The sequence below is a fragment of the Neopsephotus bourkii genome, unplaced genomic scaffold, assembly GCF_033783945.1.
Source record: "Neopsephotus bourkii isolate Nb327-2 ecotype Australia unplaced genomic scaffold, CSIRO-AGI_Nbou_v1 NB_1574, whole genome shotgun sequence".
Lineage (NCBI taxonomy): Eukaryota > Metazoa > Chordata > Aves > Psittaciformes > Psittacidae > Neopsephotus > Neopsephotus bourkii.
The window spans coordinates 7,589,527-7,604,357 of record NW_026902050.1 but is presented as its reverse complement, the minus strand read 5'-3'; the positions used below and the strand labels follow the sequence as shown (position 1 = coordinate 7,604,357).

General features: G+C 40.9%; 1 protein-coding gene across 3 annotated transcripts in view; it reads right to left on the bottom strand.

The window, feature by feature from the left end:
- Positions 1-14,059, bottom strand: part of LOC133222201 (multiple epidermal growth factor-like domains protein 6) — a 204,661-nt gene extending 190,602 nt beyond the window's left edge. For all 3 annotated transcript variants that reach the window (XM_061371691.1, XM_061371692.1, XM_061371694.1), the window contains exon 1: positions 13,901-14,059. In XM_061371691.1, the coding sequence (XP_061227675.1) occupies positions 13,901-14,037 (137 nt within the window). In that variant the 5' untranslated portion in view covers positions 14,038-14,059. The remainder of the gene's footprint in view (positions 1-13,900) is intronic.
- Between the last annotated feature and the right edge of the window lie 772 nt (positions 14,060-14,831).

Sequence of the window (14,831 nt, the reverse complement as noted above, 5' to 3'; positions counted from 1 at the left end):
CTATGACTTTTTTCACCTTGACCTGATCAAACAGACACCTTGATAAAAATCCAGTACCAATGAACAACTGACAAATCATGATCCAATGATTTCAGAATGGCAAAGGGTCCACAGGTATTAATGAAACCAAGATTTCATTAATGTATTGCTTGTACAAGTCATGAGCACAAAAAAATCCTGCTGGCAATTTTTACATGAATGCCCCAGCTAGCAAAAAACAACTGTATGCTGTTCCCAGAAAATGAGCTCAAGTGTTGAAGCACGATTTGACTGACAACCCAGCAGATGCTCTTTGCTGTCCCTCAAAAACACTGATCTCTTTCAGATGAGGTACTGCCTGACAAAGGATGGTGCCTCACAAGCTGAGGAGCAGATGATTGAGGCTAGGGAGCTTGAGAGGCTCTTCCTACACCAAGATCACTGCAAGTCCCACCACTAGGTCTTGTACATGCAACAGCCTCTATTTCAATTGACACATGAGGGCAGGAATCAAAGACTTGACAGCAATCGGCACTGACCTCCACAGCCCAAAGCTACTGAATAGCTAACATACATACACAATGAAAATACAGTGCCTGCCTTATAAACAGTACACAAACATACAATGAAACTCAGGCTCCATACAAGTCAATGGAAGATTTACACTGGATTCAAGGGCAGATGAGATTTATCTAATCTAAACTATTTGTTACGGCAAATTCATATTCTGTAAGAGCCCCTCTCTGCTATCAGCCCCCTCAGGGAAGCACATGTAATTTGTAACAGGAAGTGTGTTGTTCTCTGCTGATTATTCCTAAAATAAGAAGACCAAAATAAAAGCATTGCTTTGTAGGATGGCATGTAATCTTCATCCTGCTACCTAGCCCTAGCTAGAAAAATAGTAGGATTTCAGGAGACACAGAGGGTAAAAAAATAAAAAATAAAAAATTACGTGTTGACGGTTTTGCAAAAATTCTGTCAGCATTATTATGATTTCTTTGCCATGCTGTAATTTAGGAAATGCAGTATGCCAGATAATAACTGCATAAAACTTGCAAGGTCTACCTAAAGCTACCAAACATGGTGCGGTTTGTTGTTATCTTTTAAGGCATGAGCCTTCTGTAACAGAAACGAAAGTCAGTGATTTTTAGTAGGCTACAGATTGTTAACATAATTAAATCATGAATTCCCCAAGACAGCCTGTTCTAGTTGGTGAGGCTTTGCAAATTTAAGCACAGGGGGGCTAAAAACAGGGTCCTTGCATACCCCCTCTGGTAAATGGTAAATAACATTGCGTCACAGTGGCCAGCAGAGAAGTCTTTCCCCATATTTAGATTTGGGACCCCTCTTCAGGCCAGAAAGTAACAAAGAGTAACACACTGGTTTCCTCTGTCAGTCATCAGGGGTATGAATGTGAGCCTGTGCTGGAAGACAGGAGAGGTTTTTTTGCATTAATAAGAAATAACTTTTCTGACCCAACAGCTACCCGGCAGTTAAGGTTACCATTAGTTACACTGGATATTCCTAATAGCTCTTTCAAGCTTTATGGTGTTTTTTTTATCTCAGAGGCCCAAAGTACTTTACACCTCCCTATTATGCCTGAACACCATGCAAGTCAGCCTTTCTAATAAAAAAGTCATCTGCAGGTCTTCAGATAGTTTAAATTAAGCCCATGCAGCACAGGAAAATATGGTAGGTGTGGTCATTTTTACTGCTGAGCTACTCAGAAGAAACCCTGACTGCCTACATCAAGTCCACTCCACAATATTCCCAGAACTGTGCAGAAGACACTCAGTACTTGCAGACGCCAGTCATGCAAATAACACACAGAATGAGAAACCCACACAGGTCTCCAAACGTAGTACAGCTCTCCCCAGCTAAAGGTAATACCCAAGATACCCACCTCAACATAACAAGGACCGTCACCCAACAAGAACACTTACGCAGGACACTTAAGTAGAGGAAAAAAAAAAAAAAGATTTAAAAAAAAAAAATCAATCAACCACCCCCCAAGGAATTCCAGGTAGCCTACTTAAACTAAGTTCTAAAAAGAAGGTTCACAACTACATACTCTGGTTGTCTTACCTCACCAGCACAAAAACATCAGTACTAGAAAGCATCCTGACAAAAATTAATTTCTTAGAATCACGGAATGGTTTGGGTTGGAAGGGACCTTAAAGCTCATCCAGTTCCAATTCCCTGCCACGGGTGGGGACACTTTCCACTAGATCAGATTGCTTCAGGCCCCATCCAACCTGGCCTTAAACAACTTGTTCCAGTGCCTCACTGCCCTCAGAGCAAAGAACTTCTTCCTAATACCCAATTTAAATCTACCGTCTTTCAGTTTAAAGGCATTCCCCCTTATCCTATCCCTACATTACTTTGTAAAAAGCCCCCTACCAGCATTCTTGTTTCCTGAACTTGAATGCCTATTTCTCCCAGGCTTTGGAGGAACTAACTCCTCTCTATCATCCTACAGAACACTTTCAGTGGACATCCCTCCCACACTGTTTCATATTCTGCCTCCTCCACTCAATCCATTTTTATACTGTTCCTTATTTGCCATTCCTTGAGTTTGTCCTGCTCGGTATTTGCCATTCCTTGAGTTTGCCCTAACTGCAGTTGCCAACACCGTGAAGCAAGACAGAAGACAGTAGCACTGTAGTTCCAAATAGCCTTAAATTCCTCCAGAAACCACCCTTGCTCCATGTTCCCATGTCATCTCCATTACCTAACAATTCTTCCCACGTCTCAGCTACCCCTTCCTCTCATATTTCGTCACCATTTAACGTATTTAGCTTAAGTTCAGAGCTATTGTTCCGAAACCATTCTTAGTGCAGTCTGCCATTTGTTTCACATCCAAAGGAGATCTTTGTGCTCTCAAGATCTTGTCTGCTTTTTTCCATTACGTCAGTTGGTCTAATAAAACCCCTGCCTTACTTAGCAACCATGCCTCACTTAACAGGCTTTTTAAAATGACTCTCCCTCTAGTGAATAGAACATCATGTACTGATAATTCATGCATATCTCCTTTTATTAGAATTGCCTAAAACTTTCCAGATAAAGGTACATTCATATGCATCGCTCTTCCACAAATAAAAGAGAGAAGCTGACAATTGTTGCAGTGACAATACCGAGCCCATCCTACAAATACTTACTCATTTGATATTGCCATGTTTCCAGGAATAGCTGTATTGACTTCTATGATACAGTTAATAGGAACAAATGACACTCAGAACAAAACAAGCCAGCAACATAAAGTCATATGTTTATTAAGATTTATTCAAAGTAGGCTATTCCTCCTAGATGCCCTTGGGATAATTTAAAGGCAGATATCAAAACCTCTGCTACACTATAATTAAATTGCAGCAATTGCATAACATGTAATCCTCTGCTGGCAAAGCTGGGAAATAAAACATGCCCTCTCCAACAATTAGCCATCCTCACAACTCCCCCACACATTCAATATACCAGTTTTTAAGCCATCTGACTCACTGCTCTGACACATTACCTATAAACTTCAGAATAGTTTCTTGAACAAGGCTACAGCTATTGAAAACAGGTTTGTATTATGGCATTCTATTAATTGGAGGCCACCTAAGATTGATTTGAAATCTCTAGTGGATGTAATGGTATATTTAAAGGAAGAAATTTTTACTCCCATGCCCTTTGCATTCAGAAAATATTTCTTAATGGAAGCTTAAGTGTTAAAACAAGCAGAATACACAAATGCATATTATGTGCCACGATTTGATTGATATACCAGCCCTGTAAAACCTTTTTATACTGATGCTCTCTGTTAGCCAAGACTAACATGAAGGCTATTATTAGCTTGTCAGTCTGACTCAGGCAAGCCAGAAAGCTCTCTCTTAATATTTGCATTAGGAGACTGCACTTTAAACAAAGACACCCTACACAGCCTGAGCTCAAGACTCAAGATTCTAATGAACAGATAATTAGACCAACATGAAGCAGGAGCAGCCTTGGCTAATCATATGGCTGTGATCCCTGTGAACCACTGCACAAGTGGAAAAGTTCAGAGAAAATTAAAAATATCTCCAGGCAGGATATAATTCATTCCTGTGTTTAGAATTTTAAAAGGAGTTTGCATCTTCACACACACAAAAAGAGTCAAAATAGTGCCCACAGAAGTTTATTAAATACAAAGATGGCAAACCTGGCTCAGGAAGTCTATCAACGTCAAGTTATGAGGCTGAGGAAATTATTCAGGCAAAGACTTGCTGCATGCTCTCCTCGCCAGCCGTTTGCTGCCCACTCCAGTAAGCAGCCCGCAAGCTGAATGGACTTTGATCTCAACCACTCAGCATCCGGACATACAAAGAGCATCCTTGAAGTCCTCCAAATCACTGACAATTGTACCCATTTATCCTGACCTGCAGTCCTACATGTTCCCCCTCAAGCTGTCACCACCAGGATCACCCCAACTGAGCTCCCCCAAGAAGCGATTGTAGCCTTCCCACTACTCACAGCAAGAAAAAAAACACAACACAAAACAGCCTGTCTACAATGTCCCAAGTGAGGTTGTTGGCAGTTTTATCCTGTTCCATGATTCTGCAAGTCTCAGAAGGACATCAGTGTAGCTAGGTCTTTTACACACTCGCCAGAGCATAAATGATTTTATACAGCAATAGATGACCTCTCATGAAGAAGTGCACATGGTTTTTGTGTAACAAAGGAAAAGACAGTTACAGGTCTAGGCCATCTGGAGCAGAGAGGCAGCTTTCTGCACACACGCCTGGCACATGTGATCCAAAAGGGGCAAACAGAGGTGAGGAGATGGGAAGATAACTGAACACAAGAGGTAGATAAGGAACAGTTCACCATTTCAAGAGGCCCATCATATCCCTATGGCAGGGGTATTTTGTTATTCTGCTTAGCATGGGCCTAACACCTCACCCTCTGACAAAATACATCTCTCATTCAATCCACCTTCTTCCAGCTCAAATCAAGAGGCTAAAGGTAGGTAGATTTAATGGGAGACAAAGAGAGAGCAAACACACATCAAGATATCCTCAAAGGTTTATTTCAACAGCACAAACTTTAAATCAAAACATTAATGTATAAGCAGGAAAGCATGATTTGGCTGTCTGATTTTAGGTCTTTCCACAGAGACTAAGTGAATGACACCACTTTCTATGCTAAGCCAGAAGGCTGTTAACATCTTCCTAAAAATGATATGTTGTAGCCTGCACTGCCTCAACTAAAGAATCTGCAGCATGAACACTGTCGATCTTCTCATGAAACAGTCAATAGATGAAATCTGTCATAAGTGACTTGCCAGAATTCTGTATTTTCAAAACACTGATTGGTTGGTGCTCCTTCCCTTTATGCTGTTATTAAAAGCTTAGAAAAGCACAGTCTACATGCTTTCCCAGCTTCAGTTTGAAAAGATCAAATAAGAACTTTCCTTAAGGAAACCAAGATTACTGTCAGGGCTAAATTATCTACTCCTGTGATGACAATGGCTTTGCTCCAAAGATCACTAATGTTGATCAGAACACAGCTGTACATTTCTACAATGGCTTTGGCTAGAACTGTCTCAGGGTACAAAATTCTCTGAATCTCCTCATACCTCCAACTACCCAAGCAGAACATCCCCAGCTTCTTATGAAAGAGACCTCTAGAAAGGCAAGTTGGCACCATGCACAAACATGCTACACTGTAGGGGAGGACCAGTTAGCAACACGATGTTGTATGCAAACAACATATTAATTAGTTTGCTATAATTAACATCTCAAGTGGAAAGGAAAAAAAGCAAGTTTTATCTGAACACAAAAAAGTCAAATTAGGAAATAGGCCACAGAAACAAAAGATCCAAAGGACAAGTTACCTATATATATACATACACATATATATGTATAAGCAAAGATAAAGATAAAATTGTTCTCTAGATATATACTGCTCAATAGCAACAATAATTCATAAAGGCTGAAATGACAGAAAAGGCTTTTCTTCCTTTTTAAAAATGCCACACTGCCCTTCTACCCTTAATCTATTTTAAGGCTCATTTCCCCACATTTCCCTGATAAAATTAATCAGCCCTACCAGAGACAATTAGGACATCCTGCTCCCTTGACCACTAATCAATCCCTGCTCTCTACTGATCCTGTATCAATATTTGTGATGTTTATATGCCCTCTGGGATACAGCTTGTAAGTACCAAGCTCATTTAGATTAGATCTCATTATCACTACTATTCTCTGGATCTGTGGACAAAGGTCCACCACAGAAGACTCTCCTAAGCCCACAGATTACTAATGCACTGCTGTGTCTTATTCACATCCTCTCTCCGATTACATGGTGCAGCTAAATAACATGAGGGTTCTTCCAACCTTTGTGCACTGCATCTAGATTAAGAGCAAATCAATATGAGATGATTAATTACACACTCAGCTATTATAACAACAATAAGATTTCTAGTTCCGACTGCTATCAAAGTGCAGCGTCTGTCATTTAACTTCTATTTAACTATCCTCCTCCCTCCCCCAAGACAGGATAATCTGTTTTGCTTAGCAAGAGAAGCAGAAGATAAACATGCACATCCAGACCCAAACCATTTAACTACGGTTTGCCAAGTCACCTTTTGTTTTGCATTTTAAATGGAGACATTTATTTATTTTAAAAGTGTCACATTGCCTCAGCCCCCAGGAACATTCAGTTTTATATTTTCTTCTACTGGCTGACCTCTCCAGGCACTAAGTGGCATCTTCAAGATCAGGAGACAGAGGCATCAAAGAACACAACCACAAGATAGCAAATGTATTATCGCCACTTTAGCACACACCACCAGTAACCTCCAAATACCCATCCCTGTTCATGTTCAGAGAAGCATGCATATTACTTTTATCTACTGTACCCAAAACAGTTGATTATCCCAGAATATGGCTGCTTTGGCACGAGTTTTATTGTAAACAAAGAAAAATCACTACCAAAACAACAGTACAATAATTTCAGAGACTACCTGGTATTACCATCTTCTTACAACCATTATACTCTTTATTGGTACCTTCTGTGCACGTCTGCAGATGTCTACACTGAGGTTATTTCTAAGCACATGACTTAAAGAACAGCATATCCAGGAGCTTGTCAGCATCACTGCATGTGGTGAGGCCTAGCAAGCCTCACACAGCACTGACAAATCCTTCCAGTACACACACTGCTTTACAGACAATTTAAGCACCTTTGTCCTAAGGATCCAACTCTAATGTAATTAGAAAACCATACTGGAAGTCACACACAGAGAAGCTAAGAAATAGTTTGCACCTACTCGTAAAAAAAAAAAAAAAAGGCAAGTTGTCCAGAATTCAGACAATACCAAGCATTAAAAAAAAAAGTGAAATTATAGGAGGAAGGCAATCATACAGCATCAGTCATCTCTGGATGACATTTCACATTAACTACACCCATCTCAATTACCATTCCATTGCAAAAAAGTAAGTAACAAAAGTAACCCCAGTAAATCTGCCACTTACACACACCCCTGGCTTCTTTTGGCAAGAAGGCACCAGAGGGCCTGATGCTAAAATATTAAAATACGAATCACCAAAAAATGTTATACCATTCGTGTCATAAGGAGAAAAAGCTCATTTTAGTTTTCAGCAAGTGCCACATTGTTTGAGAGTGAAACCAGTTAGAAGGTAACAAAATCCTCAGTTTCAGTTTGGCAACCAGTGTTTAGGAATTGTTCACTGCCTTTCTGATGTGTGTCAGATTTTAACAGTTCAGAGCCAAAACCTCTTTTCTTGAAAGCTTACTTACGAGATAGCATGCAATATATGCAAGAAAAGTCCCTACATACAAAGGTTTTAAGTGTTAAATATTCCAAGGCTTTTACTGGTACCACTTATGCAAATGCCCATTTGATTATTTTAAAAACATTAAGCAATTTTGTTAGAGCTAGACATTTTCAATAGTGGTAAACAGGGAAAAAAACCTCATACATTTGTATCTAAAATATTAGAAACCAATACTGAAGTTCTAAATAACCCACAAATTGCTCATGTCACTTTACAGACAGAAAAAGGATGGACAGGCCTTGCCTCATGAAGAATACAATTATAAGTGATCAGTTCATGCAACCGTATTTTTCACCTTTGATGAGGCATCTGTAGGCAGGGAGAGTGCTAACAAAAACGAACAGAATGATAAACCCCCAAAGAGTATTATATAGGTTGAGGTGTATGAAAACTCATTTCCTATACAGCAATATCCTCACCTGAAAAGACTAGGCCCAAAACACACAAGTGTTTCATCATTTGATATTCTGCGAGTTATAAAGCAATACAAAGCACCTTACAAAGCCTCCTTCTCCAGCATAGCTGGAGATAGTATATTTTTAATAATGAATTAATTTGTGTACACAGAAACACAGTCTGGGCATAGTGTTCCCTACCAAGCAACAATTTGAATCAAGTTCTGCTCTGACTTACAAAGGGAAAGCAGTATGGTGTTTCTACTACAGAATGCAAAAAAAGAAGTCAGAACTCTCACTAAGTAACATTCAATTTTTCACACACATAAAGACAAGTATTCACCCATAGGTCGAAGGCACTGAGAAAAAATACAGCACACCACTCACCTTAAAAAAGCTCAGCCCACATTATATCCAGAAGCACACAACTTCTTATGCCAAAGGCAGAAAACTCAAGTTTACCTCCAGAACAATTAATGACTAGTTTTAAACCAAGAGCAGCATGGAATCCAAAGTATAAACCCAAGACTACATATGTTCAGTATGCAATTTTAAAATGCTTTGATTTAGCAATAATGAAAGGAAATTTCTTTCTGCTCAGAAATAAAAGTCATAGATTTTAGAGAAGACGTAAGCAATAACAGGCTTGAATTTCAGAAAGAGGAAATCTATTAACTGTGTTCAAAGAGAGAAGGTATTTAATTGGTGAATAACACAAGTCTGCAATATGGTCTGTTAACTCTGAGAGCCAAAGCATTGCTTCCATCAAAGAAGGTGCTGCTGACAAGTCACCCAAAGACTGGGATTCACATTACCAAATAATCTTACCCCTTCTCATTCAGAGTTTTCTTTAAATTTACTAGAAATATTCCATGTTCTCTGCCATATCTAGATCACAGCATATCTAGAAGTACAATAAGTAAGCAGCACCGGACATGAACAATGACAAAAAAAGCTGAAACGAGAAGCGGGCAATTTTCCTAGTAATCAGATATACTGCAAACACGCACTAAATGCACATAATAAATGCATGCATAAATAACTAAACTATATCAGTATTTCATAAAGCAGCACAATTAAACCTAAAGAAACACTGACAAGTTCTCCCCTTAGGGTGCATTTTTGAGGAGTAACTTAGGAAGTCAAATCCCATTAAAAGAGAATGAGAACTGGGGCTTACCTACCTTAAACTTGCAGATTTAAGAATCATACAGTATAAATAAGCTATTGTGATTATGGGCAGCAAATGTCTAAGCTTCTTGTGGGGACATTATGTGATACCCGATATGGAAATCATTTATAAATATTTTATACAGACATTTATAAAACTGATCTTTTACAGTCCATCATGAGATCAAGCTCATCTTTGATAAATACAGCTACTTCAGGCTGTCACACTTTATTATTGTGTAGTCTCAGTCTTACAGCTATTTCAGAGTTTAGGAGGAAGTCTTGATCTCATTTTTCCCCTGAAAAGCAGGAGAAAAATGTCAGAAATCAGGAAAAGAACTATATATTGCCCTTTTCCATCTGTTAAAAGGCTAAATAAAAAAATTAATTTTCCTTTAGAAACTCTGAAACAGAGGCTTGAAGTCCAGACTCCGGAAAAACGTGATTCTGTGTTTTAATGCTGACCAGCACGAGCTCTATCTGGTGGCCAGATACTGTAGTGCACAGGCGAGAAAGATGTTCATCATATTCACGTTCATGAAGATGAGAAGCATCTCAGTCTTCAACATTTATTTTTCTTTCCTAGAAAGAACTACTGAATATTAAAAGATACCCAGGAGAATGGGGGGCGGGAAGGAAATGGTAGAGGAGATGGGACTGTGGTATCTTTTATGCCAAAGCATTTAAGCCATGATTACTAGAATCCTAGAATCACATTATTCAAACCTCAAAGGCTGGAGGTATCTGCTATCCAAAAGTACTGAGGGTTTGCTGCAACCTTACAGATTCTAGGCAGACAGGACTGGAAAGTAGTATTCGAGGCTTCAGCTGAAAAAGCACCCGTTAGGTAAAATTCAGTAGCCTAAATCAGAATTTGGCAACAACTCTGGATTGCCAGCGTCGCTTCAACCAATGTTAGAAAAAAGAATAAAAAAAAAAAAAAAAAAAGGAGAAAAATTTTAAATACATTAGTGGAAAGTCAGGTCCTTCTCTTTACCAGAAAACCTGCAGTCTTCTTTTAACTATGAAGTCTCTGAACACAGGATATCTTATTCAATGAAACTGAAGGAAATTCTACTACATTACTCAGCTCCAAGAACCAAACATGCTTTCATCCCTCACCACTAGGAATACAAGCTTTCCTCACACCTGCAAATTGGTATCACTGGAGAGGAAAACACGGTGTATTATCTAAACAGCCAATATACTAACACAATTTCCCACCAAGAAATTATTACACAACCAGCTTTTCACATCACTGGGACAGCATTATGACAAAACTCCAGGTGATACAGCTTTAGCTTGTAGCCAAATATTATACAGAAGCAATTTTTGTATTACTTAGATTTTTGCACTGCATTCCAGCATACTCAAAGTCATACGCAATTTGTTCCACTACAGCAGTCAAAATTCAGAAGCACCTCTTTCTCTGAACACGCTTTGTACAACAATAGTTTATTTTGAAATACACTGAAATAGTGTCCACAGCCACATCTGGTTGCAGTGAGACATGGTGCTAAAATAGCCCTGTATCTTTGTAGACCAATAACTGGTACAATTAAAAGACCAAGTTTGAGTGTTGCAAAAGTAGACACCATCCAAATACCGCATTTCCCTTTTGGGAGTACGATTTATCTGGAGCAGCAAAAACAAACCTGCAGTGCCCCGTAGGACTGAAGAAGCTGGAAAACTGTTACTCAGGCACAAATCCAGCTCTAAATCCAGGTGTTCCTTGGAATGTGACCAAATTTACTCACTTATGGATAGTGTGAAAATATGCAGCTGCAACACTTGAGCAGCCAAAGAAACCTAAGCAAAATTTGTTTATTCCCAGATTTCTACTGCATTCTTCAAAACCAAATCACACATTTTAACTGTCATCCCAGACCTGCAAAACCACAAAGCAAGTAAATGGGCTTCATGTAGACAGGGATGAAGTTTCTCTCATGACTTTCTCAAAGAAGTTCTCATTCAAGCCATTTGGGAACAGAAAAATCCATTCTTGAGCCATGTCCGAGTCTTAACTATGAAAGGTAGTATTTATTGCACAAAGGGTGTTCCCAGCACATACCTCATGACCATTCCTGACTTTTGCTCTGTCCCATATTGCAACTATGAGACAGCATCTGCACTTCTAAAACTTGCAGTTGAGTATTTCTCTAGGAGAGGATTTACCACTTCTGACAGAAGTTCAAGCCGTCTGCAATTAGCTCCCGTTTCTGTACTGCCCCACAACTATCCTATCCTTCTGGGATGCACAATCCTGAAAGCAAACTCAACACTAGATAACCACACATCACACTTACAACATCATTACGTACTGCAATTTTAAACTACAAAGCTCACTGCCAAATAAGCTGCTAAAAATGTGGTTTTTTATGATGAGAGATGGTTAAATCCATGTTTCAAGGCCTAAATAGCATGCTTTTTGGTGAAAACTGTGTATTTGTTCTCTGGTTGTTCCAATGTTCTCTAAACTTCTATTAGAAGACCATCAAGGGCTAATTGTCTGGAAATGTAGTTGATGGAAATAGCTAGTCATCCTATATAATCTGTTCTACATTAAATCTCCTCAGGGGGCTTGGAAGAAGAACACCAACATCCACACAGATCCCTTTCATTTTTAGCTGGGAGCAAATACTCGAGCTAGCAGCGGAACAAAAACAGTTATGAAGAATATCCTGTATACCCTCAGCCACAAAAGATCTCAATCAAAACAACAGCAAATACTAAAGAAAGCACTCAACATGGTACGTTCCAAGGAATAATACATTTGTTGTTCTTATCCCATTGACTGCAGATGGCCAGTGTCCAAAAAATCCCAAACCAGAATTACTAGGAAAAAAGGCGAATCATTAAGTATCCTTTTGAGCATTTCACTGTCTCTTGGTGAAAGCCAAGGGGTTATCACGTCTTGCATTTGTTTACATCAAAGGTAAATAACGTAAAGCAAGTTTGGAGTAATACATATACTTGCCTTAGCTCAGGAAAAGTAATAAGAACTACAGTAATTGCAAGAATATGCTTCTTGGGAAAAGCACTCGAGGCTCTGCCACGGGTATGGATGGGTTTTGGTGGGGTTTTATGTTGCTGCTGGATAACACTGCACTGCTGATCCTAATTACTTGAGCCCAACAGCAATATCTTCATACTGTGTCATTTCCAGAAGGAAATATTTCATGTATTCTTTCAGTGACACTGCATTTAAAAAGGTAAAAGCAAACACAAATTGTTTGGAAGCAATTTGCAGTTAACATCACCCTCAGCTTCAAAAGCGCAGAAACCTAGTTACTACCAATGTCTAATGCAAACAGATTAATGTATGCCAACAGTATTCTTCCTCACAGCAGAGTAATTGCTTACAAAGAGAGCAAGAAGCATGCCTGAAAGAAACACAGAGCACTTTTAATAGAAAAATGCTTTACCAGAAAATCAACTTGACTTCTCGAAACACTGTGATACATACTTAGTGCTCTAGCAAAATGAAGTAACATAAACCGCCTTAAAAGCACTTCTGGTAAATACATATTTACATGATAATGCATAGAAAATCAATGAGAAATAGCCTTAGAAATTTTTAATTTTGTAACAGAAGAAATAAGTAGAATCAGACCAAACAAAAAAAATAATTATAAAAGAGTGGAAGTTGATCAAGTCAAATAGGAAGAGAAAAAAGGTTAGAAATTAGGGTACGCACTGACATCTGAACAGGCTGTTGTCAGGTTGCTGCAGTTTTGGGGACATGACATTCCTTAAAAATACAAGAGGAGTTTTGCAGAGGACAAGGTGCTCAACATAAAGCAGAGAACAGTCTCCAGCGATTTTATTTTCTATTTCAGTGAGCAAAAACTTCAACTATTTGACTTTGAGCATGCTACCACCTATTCTGCTTTAGATTTGCCCAGAATACTACCTGTTGTCAAAAAGGTTGTACTGCATTTACAACAAAGCACATTTGTTGTTCATGCCATGCAATACACCTCATAGAAACTTCCACTCGTATATGTGGTCCCAACTCCTTTGTGTCGGAAAACGAGCGGTGCTCACAACCCCTGGTGGGTGCTTTCCACCGCTCTCACCTCTATCTCCTCGTGGTCTGTACTCTTCCTGACTACATCTAGGTTTTACTACACTGATTTTTCTATTGCTGTTCAGGTCAAGCTCAACGCAGCCCTTCAGGAAGCACGAACCTATGCAGCCATACAAGCCACTCGTTCGTTTTTTAAACAAGAAGAAACTGACTCGGTGAGACCGACGCGCTCCCTGAAGCTCACTACAGAGCTCGAATCAAACTCGAGACAGCCCCTCCACCTTCCCCGGGGGCTGCGGGTCTTAACAGTACGCACTCAAAGAGAACCCCGCGGATCACAAACCTACGATGCTGAGTGCGCTTGGGCAAGTTAAAAGCGCACCCGGCTAAACTTTCTGTGTGGATGACCGCGAAGGTCCGTTCCGCGGGGCAGCCCCGCGGGAGGCCGGAGGGGCACAGGCCCCCACCCGGTCACAGACAAAGCCCCGGTCCCGCCGCGCCGCACTCACATGCCCCGCTGCAGCCGCGGCTCCATCGCGCCGCTCGCCCGGGCAGCCAGCGCCCAGCACAGGCCAAGGTATAGGCCCGCCGGTCCCGCTCCCATCGCGCCGCCAAAGCAGGGGAGACGCGGGCGGCTGCAGCCCATCGGTACCGGCACCAGAAATGCCTCCTGCCGCCGCCGCACCAGCAGCCCAGCACCCGTTCGTGCTCCAAATCATTTAAAGCGGCGGAGAGGCGCGCCACTGGCGGGGCGGTACCGGACCGCCCCGGCCGCTCCCCGGGGCGGGGGACCCTGATGCCCACCCCCTCCTTCACCACGGCCTCCTCCTCCGTCTCCTCCTCCTCCTCCTCTGCCGCCTCTTCCGTCTCCTGCGGGACCCGGTCAGAGGGAATCATAGGATCATAAAATCATGGAATGGTTTGGGTTGGAAGGGACCTTACAGATCATACAGTTCCAACCCCCTGCCATGGGCAGGGGCACCTTCCACTAGACGAGGTTGCTCAAAGTCCCATCCAGCCTGGTCTTGAAGACTGCCACGGATGGAGCAGCCACAGCTTCTCTGGGCAACCTGTGCCAGTGCCTCCCCACCCTCATAGTAAAGAACGTTTTCCTACTATCTAATCTAAATCTCCCCTCCTTCCTTTTTTTTTATTCATGGTTGCCACTGGGTCTTCTTCCTCTGTCCGTGCCCTTCAAGCCTCACCTCTCCTTCTCTGCAGTGTCTTTTTGGTTTCCGTTTGAAAGGGACTTTCCTCCTGGTCCAAATTCCTGTTGGGTACAGCCCGGAGAGGTGGAGATAAGGAGGAATTTAGTTTCATTCAATAGCAGATGAAGTTATGTGCAACCTCATGTTCACGCTGGTTACCAGCTCTCAGAAGAGCTGACCAGCCCCTGCACTCTCTCCCTCTGCGCAAGGATGCCAAGCCATTTCTGCTTCA